This window comes from Barbatula barbatula (assembly GCF_947034865.1).
Source record: "Barbatula barbatula genome assembly, chromosome: 23".
Lineage (NCBI taxonomy): Eukaryota > Metazoa > Chordata > Actinopteri > Cypriniformes > Nemacheilidae > Barbatula > Barbatula barbatula.
In genome coordinates, this window is record NC_136786.1 from 10,151,132 (window position 1) to 10,179,008 (window position 27,877).

The following is a 27,877-nucleotide window of genomic DNA, read 5'->3' on the forward strand; positions in this document are numbered from 1 at the left end:
TTTATATCTGACAGTGACGAAAGATATCGAGAACAGCAGCAAAACATATTTTGTGAGAGAATGGAATGAGTTTGCACCAATATGTCAATTAAATTCCTCTAAACATGTTTAATTCAGATAAAAAAGAAAGCAAAAACAGGCTTTTTTCTCCTTTTTGTGACCGCCTTTGTCCATTTTTGTCCCAGCCATTCCCTAGCCATGATTTTCTGCTCACGAACAGGCTCCTGTACTTTATTCAGGACATTAGTCACAGCATTTGAATGTAAGATGTAATACGCTGAGATGTGTTCCAGAGCTTTGAGAAAGTCTCCAGCATTTCTCCAACATAAGAAAAAATGATTCAACACACTGCAGTCGATGTAAACAACAGTGAAATGCGGGCGGTTGCGAGGCTTTGAATAATAAACCCTGCAGTTTGTTCCTTCTTTCTAAACAGTAGAGTCTGCGGTGTAAACAGCATATAATTACAAACACCGCCTTTCATTATCTCACAACTAATCTGCCCCAAACTTCACAAAACACATCGTTTATAACATCGTCCTGTTCCTCAGATATGTAAGAATCTTGTGTCACAGTAAACAAACAAGCTTTTGATTTTAAAGTCTTGTTTTAATGTTTTGTTGATTAGCTTATAAAATTGTTTCTTTAATGTATATTGATCTCGAAAGAAAAACATCAGATTCTAAAGCTTTAGCAGATTCACCAAACATACATCTGCCTTGCTGTCAGTACGTTATTTCTGAGAAGATCAAAACCAGACCCCTGTCGTTGCCGTGGAGACACACAGTGATGACCTCGGCAAGCCAATCGGGGAAATGTTCAGAGTCCAACCGAGACAGAACAACATAAATCAGTGAAGTTTGCCGTGAGGTAATATGTTCCTAGTGCTCTACTCGTACCCTAATCACGCAATGTCTCATCCTTGCCCAAAGGTTCTGTTTAGTCTTTTCTACCCGAGCCTCTCCTAAAAGACAGCTGGAGGCAGATTGGAACCTGATCCCCTGTGATGATGAAAACATTAAAGGTAGATCCAAACAAACCTACAGAGTTTTCCTCTTCAGTCAATGGGAACCAAATGTTAGTTTGATCTTTGAGAGTTCTCTTAGATTCTCGGCCAAGTGTTGATATGCGAAGGGAATGTAATGCGGTGTGACAGCGGGCAGCTGTGGTTTCCCGCTGGTTAGAAATGAAACGGCAGGATCATGACTAAGCCTTTAACAGGGCTGGTTTATTGAAACGCTTACACAAATTCACAGGTAGACAATTTCTCTCCAGCAAATAAACATGAGAAACATTATCTGAGATGATCCTTGAGAGCCTACGGTAAGAAGCATATCTGTACCCTTAATGTAAGTGATATTAATCTCTGATGCTAAAGATGAAGCAAATGTTTTAAAAGCTGTAGGGAACAGCTTAGTCTAAACAATCTAGTCTTCAGAAAAGTTCTCCAGCATTGCACATGAATCGTCCTTTAATAGCTAATTTATGTGCTGCGATTGTTCAAAAGTTGAGTGCGGTGTGGACGCGTCTCCTCTTTTGTTCCTGGACTTCTTGGCTTCCTGCGTCCTCCTCAATGAGCTCCACGAGCAGTCCTCGTAGCTGCTGTCTCGCCGCCCGTCTGCGGCCCGCGTCCTCCCCGCCGTCCATTTCTACGCATTCTTGCACGGCTCTCTGTAGCTCCACCTGCAGGGGGAGCCCTGCTTTCTCAGCGAGGAGCGTGGGAGAAAACCAAGACCTGAAGATCTTCTCACAGATCACCTGCAGAAAGAAAGAGACACGATAAAGAGACATGACAGGTATTGAGCCCAAAGGGAAAGCATCGGTACGGATGAGGGAAGCGACCATTAGCGCCATCCCGGTCTCGTTTCATTATGTCCGGAGCAATCATCAGCCGCATTCGCTTTGCATGCCATTTGAAAGGGACTCGAGATGTGATGGTCTCCTCGACCCAGTGGCCTTAATGATACAAAGCCCTTATTGTTCTGAATGGCAGGCCATACAATGGGAAGGAAGAGGTCACCATGGGTTGTGTTAAGTGATCGGGGATGGAGAGATGGGCTCTGTCTCAGCCACCTGCGGTCCAGGGTTGGACTTGGTTTCATGAAGCTAGCTCGTCTGTTAGCTTGCTCTCCTTAAAGAGTGTTGGCATTGACAACAGGTGTTGACTACCAAAAAAACGCAACTGACTGATGAAAGAGGTTGCGTGACTAGTAAGCATTTGACTGGGGATTTTTTTATCGTTGAAGACATTTCGTTTTGAAAACATGCTTTTCACATTACAGAAAGGCGCCTTTTGGAGAAACATAGTGTATTACATTATTACATAGAGATTATTCTGTCATATTTTATAAAATACATCAATTGAAGGATTTTTCGGATGTTTGGCAGGGTTCTTATGTAATTTTATGTTCATATAAGGCTAATTTGTATTTATAATAAAACATTTTCACTATAGATTTTCACTCAGAATTGATTCTTTATTACCCTGCGTGAGGTAAAAAGCTCAGATTTTTTCACTGCACAGTTAATCGGAGTGATGCTCAACATCTTTTTACTATAGATTTAAGTCAATGTACTTTAAGGTTGATCACAATTTACATTTTACAGTTTCATCTGAGGCACGTGTGTGGCCGAAAGTTAACTTTTGTTAACGTCTGTGTTTAGTTATAATTTTAATATGAATCTATATTAATATTTTATTGTACAAAAGTTGTATTAAATAAAAAAATATTTATTTTATTATTTACAAAGGTCTACTGGAAGTTTTTCTATTCTATTCTATTCTATTCTATTCTATTCTATTCTATTCTATTCTATTCTATTCTATTCTATGCATTCTGATTTCCTCTGCACAGAGGAGAGAACAACAAGAAACCACATTTTTAGACACTTTTCAGTGGCACAGTAGCACCCATTGCTGCTTACTGCACCACACAACAATAAATAAGTAACACATGTTTTTTGCTCTCTTTGTAAAAGCTTTAGCTTTTAAAACATGTTTTTAGTTAAGCTAAGGGCTATGGTTTTGCCCGTTGCATTTTGGAGTAATAACAATGAACTTTAATTTGCTTTACTCGCTCGTTGCGTTCCTTTGGTTTGGTCAGCCATGTTAACCCCCATTGTGTCTGAAAGCAGTAATGATGGTGCTATCTGATTCCCATCGGCGTTATCATGAACTATTAACATTCCGTGCATTTTTTCTTCCCAGTGTTTACAGCTGAAGAACGATTGTCTACTCTCGGTCGCTTTACCAGACTTTTCCAAAACAAAGTCATTTACTGTTCTTTAAACCAGCACATCAACACAAACATAATTACTAACCACAGTCCATACAATTATAAGGTACTGGAATGTACAATCATTGCTGCAAGCAGTGACATAATTGTGGTGTAATTCCCTGATAAAGAGATGCATTAACATATGACCGTCACAGTAAGAAGTAGCTCCCTCACCTGAAGGTTGCTGTTTCTGCGTTTCGAGCCACATCTGTTTTTACTCTTGTCACACTTGGAGACACAGTCAAAGAAGTTGCAGTCGTTGTCACTGGTGCAGTTCTGCTCAAGTATGTCTCTCATTTTAGGCTCAAAAAAAGCCATGTCCACATCTATTGCCACCACCTGACCGATTACAAAATACATTTATATTAAATAAAACAAAAAGTATATTTTTGAAGAACCTAATCGAATGGTGTCAAATCATTTTAAGGCACAACCGTTATACATTTAAATGTGAATATTGAATATTGAAAAGTTTCAATGTCACCTCAATATTTATTAAACGTACAGTTCCACATATCCATATAACCTCTCTGAACTCTCTCTGAACTAATAATTCTCTCTTAAACTAATGAAATTCACCAAGCATCCACAAAGCTGTTTTAGGCTAGAACATGCTGAGCTCTTTGTTTCATTTGAATATTAATGTGCATTGTATAACAACTTGCGCACACGGAGGTTCGGCAAAGATTTTTAAGAATAACATGTGGCTCATTGACCATCTCCATTTTATAGACGGGTGTCATAGCATCACATGCTGTATAAATAGAAGCTGTCTGATGACAGTTGTTGTTTTCAGTAGCAAACATTGCACACGTAAACCCACAGAATGAGCAGTCTTTTGATCTCAGTCTTGATGGACACGACTGAATGTGTAATGCAAAGTATTTACTGTCTATAAATATTGATCAAAATTGAAATCATGTTTCATGACTTATCATGTTTATTGCGTATAATAATTTTGTCCTCTGCCAAAATAATCTTTCAATAAAAAATAAATTAAGACTTAATAATAATATCTTTGTGTGCATGCTAATATACTTATGAGGACTTAAAAATGTATATACAATTGCTATGCTTTAAAACATATTGATGCCGCATGATTATGAAAATGTATTTTAATTTGCATCTTAACAACTGCACTTGTTTTACATTTATTTAAAGAAACGTTTTGATTACTTGTCTATGCATTTAAACACTACACTTCTGTACTGTTCTTGTAGTGGAAAATCACAACGTAAATTCACAAACCATAAGCCAATGATTATTTGATCATGAATTTAATATAAATATAATGCTACTAATTATTATAAACATAATACTATTATTTGCATCCTTTATCTTTTTTATGTTTAAGAAATGTATAATCATCATTTAAAAATTAAACATATTGCTGCTGTCCTTCTGAAAAATATCTCCATATTTATTGATTTTTTGCCATGAATCATTATCATTAATCCCCCATTTAAGTTTGTCACTGGGTTTTGCAAATATCTAACAAATAAAAAGTAATCAAAAGTGCTTGTTCAACTTGGACGACACCGTATTAAATCATCTAATAAGTACAATGTTTCCATTTACTGAAAAACAAGGTTTTGGAAGGACAGAATAGACATTAAACATAGTAAACAACAAACTTATGGTCTAATCTAATACTGGTGTTCACTCACCGTCAGGTCCTTCCTGATAGCAAAGTTCTCTGGTTTGATATCACAGAGATGTAAGCGATGGACAAAGTCGTTCTCAAAATGCTCCACCATCTCTAAAAAGCTCAAGGCCACCCGGGGCACCATATCTCTTGCTGCTAACCTCCTCTCCCTTCCTCTCCATGGGCTCGGTGAAGGGTTGAGCGTCAGCTCCTCCAAAGAAAATATATGTTGGTCCCACGCGTGTCCAGCAACCAAGAACTCCACTGCGTAGAAGTGACCGCAGGAGCCCAGGATCTTGGCCACGTGTTGGGTTAAATCTTGCAGTACCCGGAGGAAGGTATACTCCTCTTGTTGAAGGAGAGCCCAGAGCGAGGCCAGCTCAGCTCGCGAATAAGTCCGCTCTTTCTCCTTCAGCCTCTGGCCCCACAACCGAGGCAGTGTCAGGTTAGTTCCCGTCTCCAGGCCGAGAGAGTTCTTGATCTCCAGGGTGGCGTAGAAGATTACATCCAGGGGCGAGAGCTCTTCCTCGCCACCCGCTCCCCCTGCAGCGTCCTGATACTCAAGCAGAGCTAAAGCCTCGTAGGAGGAGAAGTTTTCAAGCTTGGATTTGAGAACGACAGGCACCCCACGCCAGTTGGCAGCCATGACCTTCTTGCCATTCTCGTAATAAAGGCAGCGTTTGTATTCCACTTGACCAGCCACGCAGAGGTCTTCGCAGAGGTCGCCGGTCAGCACTCCCTGATGATAGTCATTACACTGAAACACAGACCCATTATAACTGTACATCAGCTTGCTGAGGCAAACAACACTCTTACTATTGCTTATTCAGTACTTACAGTTACAAACTTTTAACCTAAAAGTAAAAGTTTGTGTTATGAAGATGATGCTCAGATACTGTAAAAGTTATCACTTATTAATGATGGATCAGTAAGAAGTTGAGAAGAAAGAATTGATTAACCCATTTTTATTAACCCATATCTGAAATATGCATAACATTCTTTCAACAAACTAACAACAAGAGCACCCTAGCATGTGTAAAAATTAGAAAACCACTGTGAACACTTTTGTTACTGTGAAATAGCGATGCCTGGGCAACCAGGGGCATTGTACTATTGTTTAGGAACGTCAAGTAGTATTTAACTTTTCTGAAGAAAATTCGATTTATTACTTTGGAAGATCACATCAACCCAAGAATTATAAGTTGCCGGGTCAAAATGTTTCCATTTGTCAAGGAAATGCAGAAAGGCTTCAAAAGGATTTTAGGACTTTTTATAGTATTTAAAAAAGAATAATGCACATTATTTTCAGGCTTGTCAAGGTGAAATAATTTTTTATTTTGTGTTAATTAAATTCTTTGTATTTTGTATTCTATCATATTAACCTACATTATAGTCTACAAAAATCATGTGCATTTCTACTGTAGTGGTACTTCTTATATATAATGTATGTTTTATGATGCGTATCCTCCGTTTGACTTTCATTTGCTTTAAATTAATGTATTTAAGGAATGAAATCTTAATTCAATCTCATATCATGCCTATGTCGCGATATGGTTCCAAAGCCACCTGTCAGCATCTTTTAATTGACTACATAAAATTCACAAATTGAATCCCAAGAATTATAATTTTCTTTTGATCAAACTGTTCTGCTTTTTCTTGCTTTTTCCCTATGTAACCCTCTGTCATAAAAAACCAGCGAGTTATGAGTTGCCGCTGCAGTCTGCATGTATATCAGTTTGGGGAGCCAAGGGCCCCCGGGTTGATCAAGAGAGACTGCACCGCAAATCCTCCTCTGCCACCTTCCAAATTAAATAGCTGTCGTCTGCATTCAGTCCTGAGCTGGACCGGGCAGTTAATGGTCCTTTCTGCTCTTAGTAATATGTTCTCCTTATCGTTTATGGTTTATTTAATGGTGTTGCCAGAAAATATGTCTCAGAAAACAGCCCTAGCCATGATTTTTTGTATTCATAATTCATAAAACCAAAATAACTTTAATGTATTCCCTCTTAACATCATGTGCTGGTTGAATTTATTTGGCTGAAGATGGCAAAGAAAACACTTGATTTTCACAGTTTCTAAAGTAAATCCGACAGATGCTTGATTGTGATAAGAGCTGAACTCATGTTTCCTTAGTGTTTGGAGTCGCTGCTTTTCCAAGTCAAAAGATTTGTAGCCTGACATGAATAGGTCACCTCTTCGAGGAAATAATCCAATGAGTTTAATACCTTAAATCACAGCCGTCATTAATAATAATAAATCAGGGCTATCAAATTATTCTCCGCTATTAATCGCATCCAAAACAAAAGTTTGTGTTTACATAATGTATGTCTGTGTACTGTGCATATTTATTTTGTATGAATAAACACATACACATACATAGGAAATATTTACATTTATATTCACCAATAATTTAAATTATACATAAATGTTTATATTTTTCTTAAATATATGCATGCATGTGTATGTTTTTATAAATACTAATAATTCAAATGCACATTACACATACATACACAAACTTTTATTCTGGATGTGATTAATCGCGATTAATCGTTTGACACCTCTACAATAAATCCCTAATTCTTCAATATCAAATCCCAATATATCTAAAACAGTTTGACTGGAAACAGCACACATATTCTTGACTTGATCAAACAAACCACTGCCATATTTTAACTGTTCACTTCAGAAATGTATAAACAAACATCTTTTTTGTTTCTTTGTGTTCTGCTCTGGCCATACTGCATAAGAAGTATGTGTTTCTGTCAGCATGACTTCTGGATTACAAACACAGCATTGAATTATGACATTCGACTCAAGCTTTCTCCGATCTGTGTTCCGTGCCTCTGCGCATTCATCTTCAAATCTCTGAACACATTGACTGCATTATCTATTCTGAACACACAAACACAGAGACTGAGATTTAGAGTGGCCATTCATCCTGAATATGTCCAGACCTTGCGGTGGGAAAGTTTACATGCAAACAGGAGCTAAAAACAACTGTTGTCCCATCTGATGCAAGGCTGGAAAAATGTAGGGAATTAAAGGGGATGTGTGGAATTTGGCAGGAAGGCATAGAGTGTATTTAAAAAATCGGCCTAGACCAGATGCCCTGGAGTGACCACAAGATGCCTCTTTAGCCCACACAAACACAGCGAGAGGCCCGTGAGAGGGTCTATGTTTAGCCCCCTGATAACAAAGATTTACACTACCATATTCAGACAAGCTAATGTTAAAACTACCAACTGGGAGTATTTTGAGTCGTTTGTATTACTAAATTTAGGCTTTACGGATTTAAAAAAATCTTGTAACCTTAGAAAAACACATACTGCATTAAAACTCTCTAAACTAATATATTATACCCATCTCTGTAAAAAAAGAACTCACTATAACTTAAAAACATCTCCAACGGGTACTGAAGATGTGAAATGAGACAAGCCATATTTCTTTTATTTCGAGTATGTAAGGTAATGATTAGAGAACCCTAGAGAACATCATCTTTTTCTGTTGCCCATAAGCCGGATTGCCATCTGTGCTCATGCTGGTGAGTTTCAGCATGTTAGGAATGTTTGCATCACTCTATCACTTTCACCGGAAACTGACTTAAACAACCCAAAAAGTTCAAAGAAGGCAGTAGACTTCCATATGGTGTCTCATATGTCTCAGATAACCATATTTCAAACCAAGTTGCACCTACAAACAGGGGACTTTTTTCTCAAAACTTAACCATTATTTTTTTAATTACTTTTCCTAACTGTCCCACGGTCATTTTTATGATCATATTGATTCAATTTTTTCTGCATACACACAGGTGTAGTGTATCCACAGGTGTAGCAATGTTACAGACATCTTTCTCTCTGCCTGACGAAGACAAATATGTAAATAGCCAGAATGAGCATCACTGTCAAAACAGAGCTGTTTAATAACCATACAAACAACCTTACAAACTTTAAATTATTTGCAGTAAAAAAATAAAAAAACATGTAATTATTTGTTTTTCTCTTGCTTTAAACAAATGCCTCATTTTATATTTTGTCATGCAATGCAATGACATTCTAACATTTTGTGTTTAATGTCTTAATACAGTACTTTGTGCAAAAAATATAAATTAGTATCATCCACAAACCAAATGTTCAGATTCTTCGGACGTGCACCCCTGACCCTCAGGTAACTTCCAGTTTGTGTTTGGGTAGTGTCTAATAATATGAATATTTATATTTAATTTAATTATGTTAATATTCATTTATTTTATTATTTTAATGTATAATAATTGTATTCATTAAATGATTTGTTGAATTTTGTTGTATCTTCATTTTATTAAATAAACAATTTGTTGAATGGGCATTGTAGTTTGGTCACGTTTAAAGAAACCGTATGGTACATCTAGTGGTTGAGCTTGGAATCGCAGTCTAAAGTCTAAATATTGAAGAGACAAGTTTAGCCAAGTAACGGTTCTTCTCCGTTTCTTTTGATTGCTATAAGAGATAATCTATAAAGGCACTCTATTGTTTGTGAATGTGTACCGGAAGTTTAGTTGGGGTCACAAAAGAGCACAGTAACATTTGTTTATGTTGTTAAGATGAATCCGTCAGTATTTTTAACCTATAGTGGGAACATTGATTTTGGTCCGCATGAGGAAAACAACTTATCAATCTTCTTTTGGAAGTGGAAACTCAGAACATGTTGTGTGAGTGGTAGCTTAAAGTTTGGAGGATATACAGTCATATGCAGTGTAGAGGAAGTTTTGTTCATAAAAATGTCACCATTAAGATGGAAACAAATCATTTGAATTAAATTCATGCTTGTTTGTATAGCGCTTTTCACAGTTTACACTACTGCAAAGTTGCTTTGCACAAGGGCACAATATAAAGAAACACATATAAAGCATAAACAGAAAAAAATATGTAAAATATTAATTCAATTTGGGAAAAAAAATTATAGTCTGGAGCTGGCATCATTGGTTCAGTTAAAAAAAAAACGGAAAGAGGAAGTGTTTCATATACAATATATTATATATTATACATCATCCAGAATGTCTATAACAGTCACATTAAACAAATAAGGTTCTCTGCAGTTTCATATTAATAATTAATAAAGAAGCATGAAATCAGCTCCAAAACAATGAACGTTACATAGAAAGTCCCTCGGGTTAGTGGGTCATGTCCACCTACCACATGGAGGACCATCTGTGCTTTACCTTCACATAAGAATATAAGCATGAAATGAACCTGTGCAGAAGAGCACCGTTAAAACAAGTTATGTGCATTCTGTGATGCAGTGCCAAGAATCCTGTTACATATTGGTCTCATTGAGCAGGTGACAGATGGCATATGGATGATTAAAAAAAGATCTCGTGTAATTCAGACAACAATTGCCCAAAGGTTCTCAGCCACATGCTGGGAGAAACCATATACAGTTTATTGTGTAAATCTGCACAACTCTTATTTGTTTATTGCGGAGCTGGACCTCGTACAAAAGCTAACTGTTTGGCAGACTATTAGAATGTTTTACAGCTCATCAGCCGAGAAGTTAGATTTAGTGTTTGGGAATGTGAATGATGGAAAACTTCCACAAATGCTTTCGGTGTGCAAAAGAACCCTGCGGTGAATTTTAAACTTTGCAGATTTTGATTTACATATTTGAGAAGAACGTGTCTTTCATTATTATTACACTCATTACTGTCATATTAACATTAAATATCACTATTTCTTTTTCATGAGCATCCTTATCACAGTGTGTGTGTGGTCACAGCAGGAAGTGAAAGCTTTACTCCAGCAAGGACTTTACTCACTTGATGATTTTCCACAAAGATATATGACGTGACTTTTGAGAACAGGGCTATCGCTGCAGTGTAATCCATTCCAGAGCACACGATAAACCAATCAAAATTCAATAAAGTCTGGCGTCCTGTATTTTATTCATTGTAAATTCATCACTGAGATCATATAGGATTGATGCAAGAGGAGTTTTGGCTATCAATGTAGAATAGGAAAGAAAGGTCTAAAGCGAGGACACTTACGCAATCATTCCATAAATCATTCATACCAAAACAAACAGATTATATATTTTTGTTACTTGTGCTTTGAAATTCTGAACACATGCTGCTTCTTGTTATGAGCTACAGGGAAAAAAGTCTGCTTCCAACTGTTTAGATGCAGATATACTAACATAAAATACTTAATAGAACTTCATGTGGTTATTGGTGGACATTAAACTGTTTTTATCAACACAGCTGTTAAACATTGTTCCCAAAATATTCACTATTCCAGGAAATGGGGATTTGAATATGGCCCAAAAATGACAGCATCCTTTAAGTCATTGCCAAAATGACAAATACCATATAGTGTAGTTCGTATCTCAACCCAGTCATCATCAGTTTGAAGACTGACAAAAGTGGTACGATTTTTAGATTTAATACACTTGAGTCAAAAAAGGCCTTTCATGTCAGTATCACAACTCAAACACTTACGCAATGTTTATGTTTTTTATATACATGATTTGTATACTGTATGTCTTCTTTTAAATGTATGTTTAATATACTATATATATTACAATATATACTGTATACATACCATTTCTAAATTATTATATAAGTTACTACACTGTATTTATAGGTATGTGTTTTTAAATGCAATGATAATTTTTGTTTCATTCAATATTTCTAAATTGTATGCAAACATATTGTATCTATTTGCATTTATTTGCAGAAAATGAAAAATGGAGAAACAGGTGAAAATAACAGAAAAGATGCTCTGTGTTTTTTCAGACCACACATGCCGCAAATAAAACATGTTTACAACAGTAATATTTGTACGTCATGCTGTCAGTCTTTAAAACTCAACAGACACTGGACTGAAATGGCCACAATACATCTAGAAATGCTGATTTAATAAAAACCTGCAGTGGTCTCTTAATTCTTTTCCATGAATGTTATAAGGCTCTTTCATTTCAAATGTAACTTTTTAACTTATAACTTACCACTTTTTTGCCAAAACAAAAAGGAACAAAAAGCTCAATCGACTCATGCCAGCACATTAAATTTCAGAAACGTCCATTGCCATGAACGTTTCCCACTCATTGTCAGTTTTTTTAGGAGAGGCCGGTAACTCAGTCCCTGTTTAAAGACCACCAGGAATGATTTTACGGTTCACGATGTGGCAACAAGCAAAATGTTCCTTCGGCACTCACTTGACATCATGTAATCCACAAACTCAAAATAGAGCTTTAGGTATCCCCTGAGGAGCAATGCATAATCCTTTAATAGAGGCCTGATAGTGCCGCTTCCCATAATACAACGCTTGTTTTGTTTAATCCTGCGGTATGAAACACTTTGTGTTTTATTTGCTGAAAAGTTTGGAGCGACTATGACTAGTTTTATTTTTGCATTTTTTAGATCAATATTGTCTAAAAAGTAACATTTTAAACCATTTCTTCTATTTTAACCAACCCTGCCCACATAGTCCACAATCTAAGCGAATCCAGACAAGTTCTTTGCACTAGTAATTTGTTTGCTCTTGTTTTTCCTCAAGCAAGACTAACAAGTTATTATACAAGTCTATTGATTAAAACAATAACTACCTTGTGTCTTACGATATGTGATATTATGTAACATACACTCATCTTTTCATAGAACTGAATAAAGTAAAAAGATTAGCCTTACCACCCTCTGCAGAATCTGTTTGCTCTTGTCATCGGTACAGAAGTCGGAGAACATGTTTCTGTGAACGAACACCAGGCTGTTGAGGAACAGCCAGGAGACCAGCCAGACCAAAACGACAAGCAGCGCGCTCCTACGGCACACCTTCACCCCCAGCCACCTGAAGACGCAGCCCCCGCGGGCCGACCTCAGGGCCCTGCGCAGGGACCGCCGCATCTGGGACCCCTTTCCTCAGGATTCTGCCGGAGCTGCGAGTCTTCCTCACCGTTTCTTCCCCGGACATCTGTGGTGGTCTTGTTGAGGATATCTGCCCTGTTGCTCTTCTCTGGGGTCCGTGTCTGCGGTTAACCTTCTGCCTTCTTCTCGGGGGGCTTGCATGCCTGGTCGTGCCGTACTGTTAAGCGGAGTGGCTTGTGGATCCCTGTCGCCCAGCTTCCTCTGCGCCTTCCTGCATTTGTTTTGTGAATGAAGGAGGCAGGCAGTGATGTGTGAAGAAAGTCTCAGAGTCTGGCCCAGATTGCTTCAGTGTCTTTCAGTCTCATTTCAGCACTTCATTTAGAAACGAAAGTTGTCTTTCGGTGACTCACCTTCTTCTGAGCGCTTTAGTGTTTCTCAGTCTTCTCCAATGTCTTGAATTCTGTCTTCCACCTACTCCCCTTGTCTTTCTCTCTGCTTCTGGCTCTCAGTTCCCCCCCCCCCCTCTCTCTCTCTCTCTTGCTCTTTACAACACTCCACCTTTTTTCCCTTCGCCTCCCGCCCCCTTCTTGAGCGCTTGCCTCCTCTGGGTCGCCTTCTTCTCTGTTTCCAAGGCAGCGAGGCCTTTCCTGCCGCCGCACAGACCTCTCCTGGGCTGTGGTGTCGTGCAAGCTCTGCCAAATCCTTTGCTTGTGCCAACCGCAGGAGGCTCAGACACTCCACAGCCTTCAGGTCTCACTTTAAATCCTGTTTGCATTTTCAACCCCACCAAAATAAAACACTAATACACAAGCTGCCCTTTGGACAAGTATTACTGGTTATTTGATCTGGGACGGGTTCTCCCACGGCAATAATACCCGGGAATTTCATTTTCAGGATCAGGAGAGAGTGGAGGGCTGAGCTTGCAAGTTGCGGTTGGAAACTGCGGCAGCGGGAATCTCAGCGGACGCTTTCCTGTCGATTGTTGGAATCTGCAGGAACGGCCGCAGGTGCACAGAATCCCTAATCGCCGGCTTTAGAAAAGAAAAAGCTTTGCAGCCAAGGACAAGAATAATTTATTTATTGAATGTGTTTTTCTTTAAAAGTCTCTACACGTTGGTGGGGAATGTCCCGGGCAGCTTTAATTGCCAATTAGATAGACGTATAAATGTGCTCTGTCAGTTTTCAAACGTAATGCCATCATTAAATTGCAGATACTCTTGAGATGTCCTCTGCTTTGTTGTGCACTGTAAAATCCTGAATGATCACATTGTTAAAATGGTTATGGATTTTAAACTTCAATTGTGAAGGCAAACTTGATTGTGAGGGCATTTTTAAGTCAAAATTCATCACAAATAGTTTTTGTGATAAAAAAAAATTTAATTGTTGATTTACTGATAATGGCATTACCGTAAAAATCAACTTTAAATAGTAAATAGTGAAATGCACTTGTTTATTTCATATATTTTATTTGATATAAAAATGTTATCTGAATATTGTTGGAGCTGAAAAAATAATAAAACACTTTAAATGAATGTTAAAGGTAACACAAATCCCACTGTCAAAGTCTTTGATTTTTACAAGGTGTAATATTGCCATCTGGTGGTTATATGACACTGTTACATTTAAAAACATCACACGCAGGGGCATGGACCGCGGAACGCATCTGAACAAGGGGGGGGGGGCATAATTTCAAGTCACGTGGGGGGTGGGGGCGCATATGCATTGAAACAGACAGAAACATTACTGATATATTAAATAATGTTGCGGAGCACTTTATTTTATTCCGAGCTATTTAGAGCTCGTCGGAGTTGCCAGTTTATTTATAAAAAATCTGATATTGACTTCTGTCTCTTCATTGTCGCAGCCTGTTAATGCCGCCAGCGGTTAAACGGGTGCCCGCCGTTGTGGTGACTAGTATTGTTTGGCTCGTAAAAACACAGATACAACTCAGGCTTTTATTCATATAAGATAGTTTGTCAGAGTACAAAAGTTGCCCGGGCCGTGGCCCCCCGGGCCCCCCCAGTTCCGCGGTCTATGCGAAGGGGTATGTGCGGTGAAAATGTAAATGCTATGTGACTGAGAGAATTTACTTCAATATAGATTTTATTTTTCTGATGTAATTTATATAAATCAGTTATGGCACAACTTTTGGTTCACTGTCAACTCTTTTAACTTTTAACAAAAACTTTTAAGAGGGAATGTTTACTACAAAACGCCAACTCCGTCGTCATTTGCATAATGACAAATATTTATTAAAAGGAAACAGTGATTGAAATTAGAAAGAGACAAACATATCTCAAATAACCTTTTGGAAAAAGTGTAAAGCTGTGGTCCGCCAACAAATGAAAATAGGCTACCTTACATAGACCCACAATGTATTTAGATAAAGATAGCTCATTCTAAGCTAATAAAAAACATAACTTCATTGTGTAAGCTCTTTATTCACCTCTTAAGATAAAAGTTACTTTATGTATTATTATATTGCATTTCTGTCAAGAGATCCTCCAAAATATTACAAACTGGACCTTTAAATATCTCTTGTTTATCTAAGTTCTCTGTCCTGTGGAAATGAGTAAAATTAAGTATGTTTTTGTGTTTTGCTGGCCGAACAACAAATCAATGCAGTGTAATGCATCGCTCTCGGCTTCTATCCATCGTAGCCTAGTTTCAACATCAACATTGCGGCGGGCTGAATATAGTGCACACTGCTACTCAAGCGATTTTGCATTATGAAATGTTTGCTTTTTTTGACTACTAATACAAACCACATTTAGCCTTTAGCCTTTAAATTCTCACCTTCCAACAGGTGTTGATTTGTATTAAATGGATGTTGTCTGTGCTTTTATAGCTTAAGTTCAGTACGAACGCTAACGAATATATAGATTTGAAAATGAAAATAAGTTGTGTGCAAAAACAGAGCTGGGCTTTAATGAACATACGTGCCATTTTTCCCGGACACATCCTGGCCAGGACTTCCGGTTCCTCCTCCGGATCGAGGTTTAACATTTGAGGTTTTATTTCAGAGAAGCAACCGTTTTATTTCAAGCAATTTAAAATAAATAAATATCAGTTTTATTTATTTATTGTTTTCTTACGAATGGCGTATCTGAAATTCTGGCCAGGACGTGTCTGAAATAAATGGCACGTGTCACCCTGACTTATAACTGAAGACCAATTAGATATAATGTTTTAGCTTAATCTCGTCATATAAACACAATGTAGAAACATTTCCTTTCTAGTGTGATTTCAACTTTGAAAATAGTTTTTTAACTTTTAGCCAAATATTTATATGAGTTTAAAGGTTGTAAGGTAAGTGCTAAACAAAAAAGATGATGATTATGTTTTTTTTGTCCATCCGGTTATTTATTACAAATGCAACAGTAATAAAATAAATTCACTGAAAAGGGAAATGGTATTGTATACATTACAAGCTTTATTTGTCACATCAGAATACAAATACACAGCATGGAAAGCAAACAAGTTAATATGGAAAATATATATTTTAAACAATAAGCATTAAAAAGGTGCACCTATTTACCAACACCTCTGGCGTACATATATTGCATTATCTAAACGTTAAAGAGGGTTAAAATACATTTATTATTATTTTAATAATGTTTTTATTCTCTACTTAGATTTCCCACATACATTTCCCTTAACCAAATAAACACCTAGTGTCAAAATTCCATGAACTTGTTAACTGCTGATGAAACTGATTGAATTAAATCTCATCTGATTTCAAACGCTGATAGTTGATCTTTGAAGTCCTGGATTTGTAGAGCATCACTCCACACACCATGCCAACAACAGCCAGAAGACATCCAGCGATGAACACCAGATTCAGATTCAGGCTTGGGCTGGCGAACTCTGAAAGCCAAAAGGAAACAGTATCAGATACACTTGTTCATTTCACACCTTACATACGCCGGCGAAGTAAAAATGAGATGTACCAGTGACAGGTGAACTCCTCCTGAGTCTCAGAGGACCCTGAGAGATGAAGTGACTTGCGGTCTGCATGGGAGCTTCTCTTTTGTGCACGTGAGAGGATGGAAGAGGTGCTGAGCCATTGGTGCAGCCCTGAGCGCAGCGGGTGTTGGGGTTATTGGTTTCACATATGATGATTGAACAGGTGATGAATACCTAAACAAAAAAAACGAGAGTGACCTCAAAAGAATAAAATCACAGTAACTCAGCCATAATGTACAATAGGATTCAGTTTTGTCTGTACCTGGTCAAACTGCCCAATGAACTTGAAGGCGTCCATACTGAACTTGACATTGGACTGATGACTGGAGAGGAAATTAACAGTGCTATCAACCTTGCATCTGAAAAACAGAACAAAACAATCGTCATACAGCAAAATCGCTAAGAATTAATGAATTTGAGTTAAATGATGTCTAGTCTTACCCATTTGCAATGATGGGGTAAGAGATGGGATAATTGGGATTATCGTAGGGTTTTGCTGAACAGGACTCCAGGAACAATTCTGTATTTTTCACCAAATTCACAGGTGAAATCTGCATGTAGATGGTCTGTCCCACTTCGTACTCCAGTGGGTAAGAGTTTTGGCTTTTTCTGGTGGTGAAACCAGATTCATAAAACTCGAACTGATAGCTGAATGTGCCAAAGCCCCTCTCTGTGATGTTGATGGCAGGCCTGTGAGCGTCAAATTTTCCCATTATAGTGCTCTGCTTCTGGTACTTGCACATGACTTCGATTTCCACCTCGTGTCTCCTGGTTATGATATCTTTTGGATTATCATATGTGACAATTTCATTCTTGAAAATAAGATGTTCATCTGTCTCCTAGAATGAAATGATAAAGATGAAAGATGCAGATGTTCTATAGACACAAACCTAAGCTTTGTTTGTTTGAAATGCGTCCTCATAGCTTCTTACCTCCATTTGAGTCCCACAGGCGTTCAGGGAGAAATTGGCGAAAACATGGGTTTCATTGGAAGTAACGGGACAGGATGGATCGTTGAGCCGCAGGTGATTGCTATGGATACCAGAAATATTGACTCGTTCTACTGTCACGGACATTATATCCTCAGTGCATACTACATCAGCTTTTGGACCTAAACAATGGAAAACAATCAGAATAAAGAGTTTAAAGAGTGCTCTTGTCTTGCGGTTTAAAGAGTGCTCTTGTCTTGTGGTCTGTATTTGGTAGTTGGGTTATTGTCTTTTAAAGTATTTATTTATCTTTCTTGGTTTTTCCACCTCGTGGGAAGTTTTTGTTTTCTGTTTTTGCATTTAGTTGGATTAGTGTTTTCCCCCATCCCCCATGTTCCTTCTGAAGTTTACATGTTTTTAGGAATACAACATTTTCCAAATTTTTCTTCCTTAAATTGGAATTTAAGAAAAGAAATTGCAGTGAAGCAGGATCTTAAGAATGTTCTGTGAATCAACACCCTTGTGTTTTTTTAACTGTGTGAATCTATACGATGTGAATCTTTCATTTATAGGAAAAACGCTATACTGAAGCCCCTCCACTAACCGTCACCGGAGCGAATGTAAATGGTACTACAATGTATGAATACGATTTTAGATTTTTTTTATTATCTGGGGATCAAATTTAAAAGAGATTGTTTTCAAAAGATATTTTAAAGAAAGCTGTAAATACCTGCACGACCAACCACAACAATAACACATCTCATCTCAGATTGGTATGTTCTGGACCTAAAAAGTTTATGGATTTAAATTAGCATTGAATCTTTTTAAAGACATACTGTATTTTCTCAGAGTAATTTCTCTGTTCAAACGTACACATTCTGGGCAGCTTCTGCAATGAAGCAAAATGGGAAATGTTGGTCAAGGTTGTCTGCAGTTGGTGTCCAGTTGATCACATACTCTCCAGAGGTGGTGACCTCCTTTGTGCTGTTCAGAGGTCCACTAATGACCACATCAACGATACTAGATAACCAAATACAAACATCATAAAAATATGGTTAAATTATGAAAATATTAAACTCCATTTATTTTCAAGTAACTACATCTGGAATGTTCAAGCGAGCAGATGTTTTCATCATACGTTGTGTAGATGGCAGTAGCCTTTATTCTGATCTCCAACTCTTGGTTAACGCGAGCCTGCAGGTGTTCCCCGTGTTCAGGTGTTGGGTGGATGAACCGAGGCATATAATAACCATCAATGCAAGAAGGTGCAGGAGCCTCCACTGTAACCACAATTTAACCATAATCACAACATTGCAGAGGAATGTAGTTAATACATGACCAAATTACATTATACTGTACCTTCCAGAGAAAACTGCAGAGGGATTTTGCTCAATGGTTGAATTGAAGAATTGTTGGAAAAAGGCACTCTGAGCGCAGTGGAATTATTGGAATATTTCAAGCTAATGTTCTTGGTAGGATAGTCTTCCATGATGAGCTCGAATCCGTAAACGCCAAGTGTTGAATTGTTGCCATAGGACAGAGTGCAGGTTTTCTATAAAGAAATTAATAGTCAGCTACATAGTTTTATACACTGAGTAGCAAATCTAATGAGGTAATTCTGCTTTAGATCATGTTGCAGAATACACTTGTTCATTCTCACCTGATCCAGAGTGAATCCTGCATGTTGGTTACACATTCCACATTCATTTGCACTCAGGAGTCCATATCTGCATCGAACCTGATCTTTATCTGGATCACAGGACAGCAGGTTGTAGTTCCTGTGGCAGTTCTGAGGAACTCTAGAAACAGACCAAACACAGTCAACTTCCAATGAACTTGACATTATTTTCATGGAGGTACATGAACCCCACGCTCTAAAGAATAATGTGTGCAATACCAGTTGTGGTTGGGTTGGACAAAACATAACCATCTGGATAAGTTAACCAAGAAAAGGTTTATGTTTGAACGAACATAAGATTAGAGTAGGATTCAGTATTTTTTAGATTGCAAAGGGTATTTGGGACATTCAAGGGGGTGGGTCAACCAAATTCTTCCATCATTTATTCGCCCTCTCGTCATTTTAAACCTGTATGACTTTCTTTCTTCTGCAGAACACAAAATAAGATATTTTGAAGAATGTTGGTAACCGAAAAACATTGGATCCCACTGACTTCCATTGTATGAACACAAAACCGATGTTAGTCAATGGGTACAGCCATTGTCTGGTTACCAACATTCTTCAAAATATTTACATATGTTCCGCAGAATAATGTAAGTCACACGTGTTTGAAATGATGCCTTAAAGACATTTAACAATAACACTTGAGAATTCAGATTGCAAAGATGGCATTACTGTAATATGTTATAAATGCTCATCATCTATCATCTAACACTACTGAAACTCTAATAATATATTAATAGTGCAGGTGAAAGAGAAACCCTTAGATTTCTTGCTAAATCTGAATAAAAAGCAACACTTCTTAAGGTCCTATAAGTCAACAAAGCAAATCCTAAACCATCTAATCAAAAAATTCTTCATACTTCAGATGTGATTCGTGTGCTTTTACCTAACGATGGGTAGCGTGGTTGCGACTGGAGATCTGTTGGGCTGAGAGGTGTCAGATCTTACTCCGAGGTCGATGGTTGTGAGAAGTCTCCAGTTTCCACCGTATGTGATTACGTTATAAATCCAACAGCAGCTATCTTTTCTGTTGATACACGCAGAAGTTTATTGTACATTTTTTCTTTTTATGATTCATTTCTTGTGCTAAATTCTTGTTGATCTGAATGTGTGAGCTCACCGTAGCTGAAACGGCAAGTTGCTGGTGAGGGTTCTTGTCATGACAGCCTCAGTTTGACACCAGGATCCACCATTGGAACTTGAATCTATTTGACCGCTCGTAAAACTGGTTTTAGTGCCGCAATTTCCAGACGAGCAGTACCATTGATCTCCCATATCACAGGCGTGATAGGCCTCCTTAAAACGAATGTCCACCTGTAATAATACAACATTTTTCACTCAGATGGTTTTTGTTCGGGACCCAGATTTGACATTGGATAACAAGTGATGACACAGTACCTACATTTTATAAGCAATTACTGAAATTACCATAAACTGGCCCAAAAGAAATTGGATTTGTTTATTTTTGATTATTCAATGAGAAGTCACATATACAGTAAATACAATAAGTGAATATTCACCATAATACAAAAACGTTTGATGAACAGCTTATAAAAATGATTGAAAAATAATTTCCCCCTCTTTTTAAGGGGACACTTCACCCAAAAATGAGGATTCTGTCATCATTTACTCACCTTCGAATTCTTCCAAATAAATGTATTTTTTCTGATGACTACAGAGAAAAATGGAACAATGCTTATAACCAAACAGTTCTTGCCCCCCATTGACTCCCATAGTAGGAACAATTATTTATATCATTTTTTGTTTTGTGGAACACAAAAGAAGATATTTAAACCACTGGTGGTGGTTAGGAGAAACCCCCTCATATGATTGTAAAGTGCTTTGGGTGTTCAGCAATACACAATAAAGTGCTACATAAATGCCTAATTTATTCATTCATATTTTGAAGAATGTAGGACAGCAAACAATTCTGGGGCACTTTTGACTACCATTGCATTTTTCCTACTATGGTAGCCGATGGGGGGGATCTGTCTGGTTATAAGCATTCATCCAAATATCTTTTTCGGTGTTCATCAGAACAGAGTAATTTATACAGATTTGGAACCACTCGGAGGTGAGTAAATGATGACTGAATTTTTCCTTTTTGGGTGAAGTATCCCTTTAAGTTGAGTTTTTTTAAATAAATAGATGAAACAGTTCTTATGGAGATTAAAAATGATTATTTGTGACTTTATCAAATGTTTTAATTGATAATTAAAGATATAATACAATATAATCAATATAATATAATCACCTTAAAGCTACCATCACTGGTCTTTCTCTGGTTGAAGGTCATTGATCCTCCATAGTAGTGTGAAGCCGTGGCTGTTGTGGCCAGAAGCAGCAGGGCCAAGAGATGAGTATAGACCACCATGATGCTCAGAGCCTCTATCAAACCTCTGTGACTTTCTAATGCTCGGTGCCTTTTTAAAGGACCTGATTGAGGAAGTTATGTTGTACGTTTGGCATTACATTATACATTCCTCTTGTTGGTGTTGATAACCTATTGTTTATTTTTAACTGCCACATTCTGATTGAGGGTTCTGATTAATGTCTACATTTTTTGTAAAAGCTTAGGAAGTTCCTTTAAAGAATTAGGCAAGAGAGTGTTGAAATGGTTTTTCTGGTGTGACTTTCCATCAAACCATCAGGATGTAGGCTATGAAAGAATCCCAGCAAGATAGTTGTCAAATGTGTAGCTTACAGAAGCGGTTTCTTAAAGAAACTTCCAAAGCTTGTATTTAAAGAAGCCAAAGAAATACCAAAATCAAAATGGTTTTTGGTTTGTTAATTGTTGAGCATATTATGCAATCCATTGTATCTCATTTTCTTCTTTCAATGAGGTGATGACTTTGTGCTTTCACTTTTTCTTACAATGTTATATTCATTCAATAAATAGAAGACATAAAACTCAATAAATAAAGAAAGTTACAAGTAGTTTAAAAAAATTCTAACAAGTACGAACTGACTTTAATTTATTGAAATTCATTTGGTCATGTGTACCAAATATAGTTTTATAAATCCTGTTGCATTAGATGTTGTCATTACTTCATTATTTATTTACATTTGCATGACAAAACCAGAACAGACACACTCAAACTGTCGTGATCACGGGGGTGAGACACGGACAGAGGACCCAGGTGCAGACAGCAGGTAAGGTTTAACAGATTTTTAATAATAAATGATAATACAAACACCCACGAGGGGTAACATAACAAAACAGGGAACTATAATAACAAGACAGGACTAAAACTAAATACACTTAAACAAGACTTAAATTAACTTTTGAAATGAACTACAAACACTAACCTAGACTAGACTAGACTAGACTAAGTAATTAAACACTGTGTTGTCAACGTAGACAAGTTCTTTTCAATTTATTCTATTGGTTAAATATTTGCAAAAACCCACAGACCAACGTGGTGCAAGGACGACCAATACTAATAAGATATGAAACAATGTAGATATAAGGTTTCAGACTGACAGCTGCAATGTACAGAAACACTAGATTTTTATTTCTCTATAGGCAGATTTAAAGGTTAAAAAAATATACATTTAATGGAAAACTTTGCTTATAAGGAAGTGAAACAATTCCTGTTGTTCTTGTTCTTGCTGCCGCTGGTTCTCTAAAGATAAATACTATAGAATGAAAGTTTGACATGTGGTAAAAGGTAAGTGCGTGACAAAGTAGCTGAACATCTCTAAATCCAATCGCAATCAAACTTAACCAAAAGAAAAAGTGAACATGATGGGATCAGATGTAAACATGGTACAGTATCTACTTGATAACGTATCAACTTGATTTAGTTTAGCCTATCTACAGCAGCAATAGTAACAAGATAACTGATGTCATGTAAAGATACGCATGTCCATTTTCTATTCACCCAGTCTGTGAAAACCAGGTTGAAGTCTCAAAATTTTATTTCAACCAATAATTTCATTCAATCTTCAGTCAATGTTGAAGATATCAAGATTATATAAACTCTATAAATGATAGAGAATGACTTTATGTAGAAAATTGTAAATTACTAAAAGTAGAAAAATGGGTTTTGAAAGTCTAGATTTCACCAAATATATATCATGCTATGTTTTAGGTTTAATACACTTGGCTTTTGCATTTCAACTGATGTATAAATATTTCATGCGGGGACATCTGAGGCAGCTCGTTTTTAATAAATCTTTTGTTTCATATCATAATTAATTATAGAAAATCTTTGCAGGTAACAGATTTGTTTCTTTCTTGTCAATCATTTGCTTTTGGTTTGTTTCCTCGTCCAGTATTACTTTGGGTTATGTGGGTATCACAACTGCTGTGTGTATGTATATGTTTCATTTAAAGCATTTGAAGTACTTTGTGACGGTTAAAACTTTGCTTTCACGAACTGTTATTATTCAAGAAATGGAGTGATGAATTTGAAAAGTACCAAGTGCCATATCAATTTGATAAATTTATATAAATACAATAGCAAAACTTGCTCAAAGTTTGAGCTCTACAAGTTTTAAATAAAAGAGTCTGTTTACATAATTTTCTGATTATTAGCACAGGACAAGGATGGAACATGAAATCCCAAAGAAGAAATATTCAAGACTTCACAGACATTAGAGCATAAACAATGGCTCACAGATCAGCACCTCTGAACATTGAAACTTCTGGTCAACAGCCAAGATCTGTTGTATAACCAGCACCATTTTATATACTCATGTTACCGAAGAATTAAAAAACACCCGGCAGATGGATCATTGATAGTCTATGTGCCAATGTTGTGACAGAACTGTTTCCTTTGGGGAAAAGAGAAAATGATCCTACGATAAGATTAGTTTCAACTACAGCAAAGTTCTTGACCAGAATTATGTCACATTTATTGTGTAAACACTGTTGTGTATTTTACATTTAAAATAAAGAAAATACCTGGTTGAGTTAAAAGTATTAGTTAATACATTTCTTTATTGAGTTAAATTTCTCTATGAGTTGACTAATATTTTTTAGTAACTTATAGTTTTAAGTTAAAATAATTAATTGTGGCTTTGTTTCACTCTATGTTTATTTAGTCATCCATTAATGTGACACATGTATGTATAGGCAAAAACATAAATAGTGATGAAAGCTACAACAAATTAATTCTTTATGCTGTCTTAAATGGAGTAAAGCACATCACACTGCAGAGCTTTGTCGTCTATTTGCCATTAGAAACACTTATTTTAGGAAAATATCTTTCATATTCCTTCTTTTTCTCCTTAAGGAAAAATTTGGGTTGCGTGTCACACAGAGTGTGTCTTGGAGTTTGGCGTCAAAAGTCCAATAACACAAATGCGTGTTTTCACTAGCAGTGGTTTTATATTTTGATTTGAACAATGAAGACTATATCTTATCATACAACTGAAAATTCTGCTTTATTTTTATGCGCTCTTCTGAATTTTAATTGAGCTAAAAAGGCAGATTTTGCCATGAGGTATGGACAGAACCAAGCGCAGGCAGCTGTTTGCTAAATAATAAAACTTTATTTAAACAAAGACCCTCGATGGGGAAAACATGAACAAAAACTAGACAAGACTGAAAACTAAAACTTCACACAAGGGGAACAAAACAAACGAGGTAATAAGAATAATAAATAAACTATAAGTCCACAAACTTGAGTCCAGGGAACAGCAACAAGGTTACTCCAATAGAAGGCAAGGTATCAGGACAGACTAAGGTGGGTAAACGTGAGGAATGAAACGACAAGGGACAGAGGGAAACTGGGGCTTGATAAAGGGGAACACTAACGAGGACTGATGACACAAGGAGAGTGGCGGCAGGAGACATGAATGAAACACTAAAGGAAAGCTAACAGGAGGATTGCATGAGGCAGGTGAGGGGAATAAAACTTAAATTTTTTAATTCATTAAATTTTAATTCCTTTGGGTAGTCAAGGTTTAATGCATACACCAGGCCCATCAGGTTGGGAAAAGCATTGGGTAAATCACTCAGGTGACGCATTACTACTTCTTCCTCATTAACCAGGGAAAGATCATTGTAGAACACCGAGGTGGTTCACTGACATTTTCCACAATCACCAGGATTCCAATCACCACACTCTTGAGCACATCCTCTTCATGGCCACTGGGCTTTATAGAATGTAAACAAAAAAAGGTACTATTACTTAAAAGAAATTACACAAATATACTGTAGTTCCCGGACCCCTGCAAATAAAAGAAAAATCGAATGTCCAATATTCCCTTATGTTTCAGCTTACCTCACAAATCTTCATGAATTTTGAAGGAATCTTTTGCATGTACCACTGCAGGCCCAGCAAAAATGCATATTTGACTAATTTAAACACAAATAAGGAGGTGCTTTTGACAACGATGATATCCGCTTAAGAACACGCTAAAAAGTCACCTAATGTTACATGAACACTGTTTTATACATATATCAACATCAGCTTTATGTACAAACTAACAAAGATAACTTCGCTTTTTGAACACGTCATTTAAAGTTTTCCATTTCCCTTCAAGTTGAGGTTGTTTCAACTCCTCTTATTGTGCAGTGACACTGCAATTTGACAGGACATGATTTTACTTGTTCACCTGACTAAAACTCAGAATCATTTTTTACCGTGCATGTCTAGTTTATTAATTTAGCAAGGATGTTCTTCTTTATTGTATACTTTTAACAAATCCGAGCACAGTTTGAGACATGACTAAATTAAATATCAAGTTTATTCAAGTTACTCAAATGTTCGGTTTATGAAAATCCAATAAGTATGGCATAAAAAAGCATTTGAAAAAATATGAATGAAACAAATCTGATATATACACAAATCTAAACGTATTAGTCTTACATGGCAACTAAATAAAATGACATGCATATAACAAAGTAACTAAAAATTTAACTTAAAACTGAAAAAAAGACAATTTAAAAATATTAAACCAAATCAAATCAAAGGACATCATTTTACATGGCCACAATGCCAGAGACTAACAGCCAAGACTCAGAAACTGAGTAAGAAACAAAGGGAAAACAACTTAAATACCTTAGGGGAAACAAGGAACATGTGGCCTGGAAAAAAACTAATGAGGGAAACACAGGGGCCTCTAGAGGCACAAACGAGAACTATGGAGGGGTGGCAAGGCACTGGAGACAAAATAAAGCAAAAGGGAAAACTAATAACGAAGACTATTGATCAGGAGTGAAGGCTAGGAACTAAAAATTAATACTAGAACTTAAGACTAAGACTAGAACTAAATACTGCTGTAGTACACACACACACACACACACACACACACAAACGTCCATTAGATCTGAAGTACTGCTACACTACAATCACAACAGATGATTATATAACGAAATCATAATTAACAGTGTTGAATATGAACTTATTTGATGCCATTCCAAGTAGCTGTCATTATGTCTGCCCTCCCATTTTTATAAGCATTTTATATAATTTCATTTCAAAAGAACCAATACTCATTTATCATAATAGTCTTCAAGGGATAGTTCACTCATTTAATCCAGGCAACACTGGACCCCATTGACTTCCATTGTGTATAAACACAAAACCACAAAATAAATATCTTCTTTTGTGTGCCCCAGAAGAAAGAGTCACAGAGTTTTCATAGTAATTGAATAACTTACAGCTGCTAACATTGTTTTCTAGGATATGCAACACAACCAACTCTGTTAACATCTAAATAAATGTTGTTTAGGGTTTTGTGATGCTTTAAAAGTAATTGTAGAAGTGTTAAACAAAAACGATGATTGGCTGTCTTTTTTGTCAATTTGGTTATTTCATTTGCTTTAGAGAAGCTATTGTAACTATTATAAACATCAATGCAACAGTAGTAAAATAATGCCATGAAAAGGGAAATTTGATTATATACATTTCAAGCTTTATTTGTCAACACAGAGTAAATGCGATACACAGCATGGAAAACAAACAAGTTGATATGGAAAATACATATTTTAAAGCCCAAAATACTCTTATAACAATAATCATTAAAAAAGAGTGCACCTATTTACCTCTGGGATATTGCCTTATCTAAACATGGTTTAAAATACATTTATTATTATTTTAATAATGTTTTTTATTCTCTACTTAGATTTCCCACATACATTTCCCTTAACCAAATAAACACCTAGTGTCAAAATTCCATGAATGAAACTGATTGAATTAAATCTCATCGGATTTCAAACGCTGATAGTTGATCTTTGAAGTCCTGGATTTGTAGAGCATCACTCCACACACCATGCCAACAACAGCCAGAAGACATCCAGCGATGAACACCAGATTCAGATTCAGGCTTGGGCTGGCGAACTCTGAAAGCCAAAAGGAAACAGTATCAGATACACTTGTTCATTTCACACCTTACATACGCCGGCGAAGTAAAAATGAGATGTACCAGTGACAGGTGAACTCCTCCTGAGTCTCAGAGGACCCTGAGAGATGAAGTGACTTGCGGTCTGCATGGGAGCTTCTCTTTTGTGCACGTGAGAGGATGGAAGAGGTGCTGAGCCATTGGTGCAGCCCTGAGCGCAGCGGGTGTTGGGGTTATGTGTTTCACATATGA

General features: G+C 36.8%; 2 protein-coding genes across 3 annotated transcripts; both read right to left on the minus strand.

Annotated features, from left to right (window-relative positions):
- Positions 1-598: 598 nt before the first annotated feature.
- dipk1c (divergent protein kinase domain 1C) lies at positions 599-13,484 on the minus strand. 2 transcript variants are annotated; one of them, XM_079447613.1, is made up of 4 exons: positions 12,581-13,484; positions 4,946-5,680; positions 3,453-3,617; positions 599-1,758 (listed from the first exon to the last, which is right to left on the minus strand). In XM_079447613.1, exons 1-4 carry the CDS (start codon positions 12,791-12,793, stop codon positions 1,501-1,503), a joined length of 1,371 nt encoding a protein of 456 aa, XP_079303739.1. In that variant the 5' UTR covers positions 12,794-13,484; the 3' UTR covers positions 599-1,500. The 2 variants fall into 2 exon arrangements, with proteins under 2 accessions (XP_079303739.1, XP_079303740.1); XM_079447614.1 differs by lacking the exon at positions 3,453-3,617 and having other exon boundaries at positions 1,209-1,758; positions 12,581-13,275.
- Positions 13,485-16,103: 2,619 nt separating this feature from the next.
- On the minus strand, positions 16,104-21,728 carry LOC306889046 (uncharacterized protein). Its single transcript, XM_079447710.1, has 13 exons — positions 21,585-21,728; positions 20,451-20,644; positions 20,217-20,357; positions 19,310-19,448; positions 19,009-19,201; positions 18,788-18,929; positions 18,523-18,669; positions 18,380-18,435; positions 17,653-17,831; positions 17,162-17,559; positions 16,983-17,079; positions 16,705-16,894; positions 16,104-16,621 (listed from the first exon to the last, which is right to left on the minus strand). Exons 1-13 carry the CDS (start codon positions 21,702-21,704, stop codon positions 16,476-16,478), a joined length of 2,142 nt encoding a protein of 713 aa, XP_079303836.1. The 5' UTR covers positions 21,705-21,728; the 3' UTR covers positions 16,104-16,475.
- Between the last annotated feature and the right edge of the window lie 6,149 nt (positions 21,729-27,877).

Excerpts from the sequence above, each read along its gene's own strand:
- dipk1c (XM_079447613.1), bottom strand. The coding sequence starts at position 12,793 with ATGCGGCGGTCCCTGCGCAGGGCCCTGAGGTCGGCCCGCGGGGGCTGC. Across the intron at positions 3,618-4,945 it reads CTATCAGGAAGGACCTGACG|GTGGTGGCAATAGATGTGGA; the intron begins GTGAGTGAACAC and ends GTAATCGGTCAG. Across the intron at positions 1,759-3,452 it reads GCAGAAACAGCAACCTTCAG|GTGATCTGTGAGAAGATCTT; the intron begins GTGAGGGAGCTA and ends TTCTTTCTGCAG.
- LOC306889046 (XM_079447710.1), bottom strand. The coding sequence starts at position 21,704 with ATGGTGGTCTATACTCATCTCTTGGCCCTGCTGCTTCTGGCCACAACA. Across the intron at positions 20,358-20,450 it reads AACTTGCCGTTTCAGCTACG|AAAAGATAGCTGCTGTTGGA; the intron begins GTGAGCTCACAC and ends GTGTATCAACAG. Across the intron at positions 19,202-19,309 it reads CAGGATTCACTCTGGATCAG|AAAACCTGCACTCTGTCCTA; the intron begins GTGAGAATGAAC and ends ATTTCTTTATAG.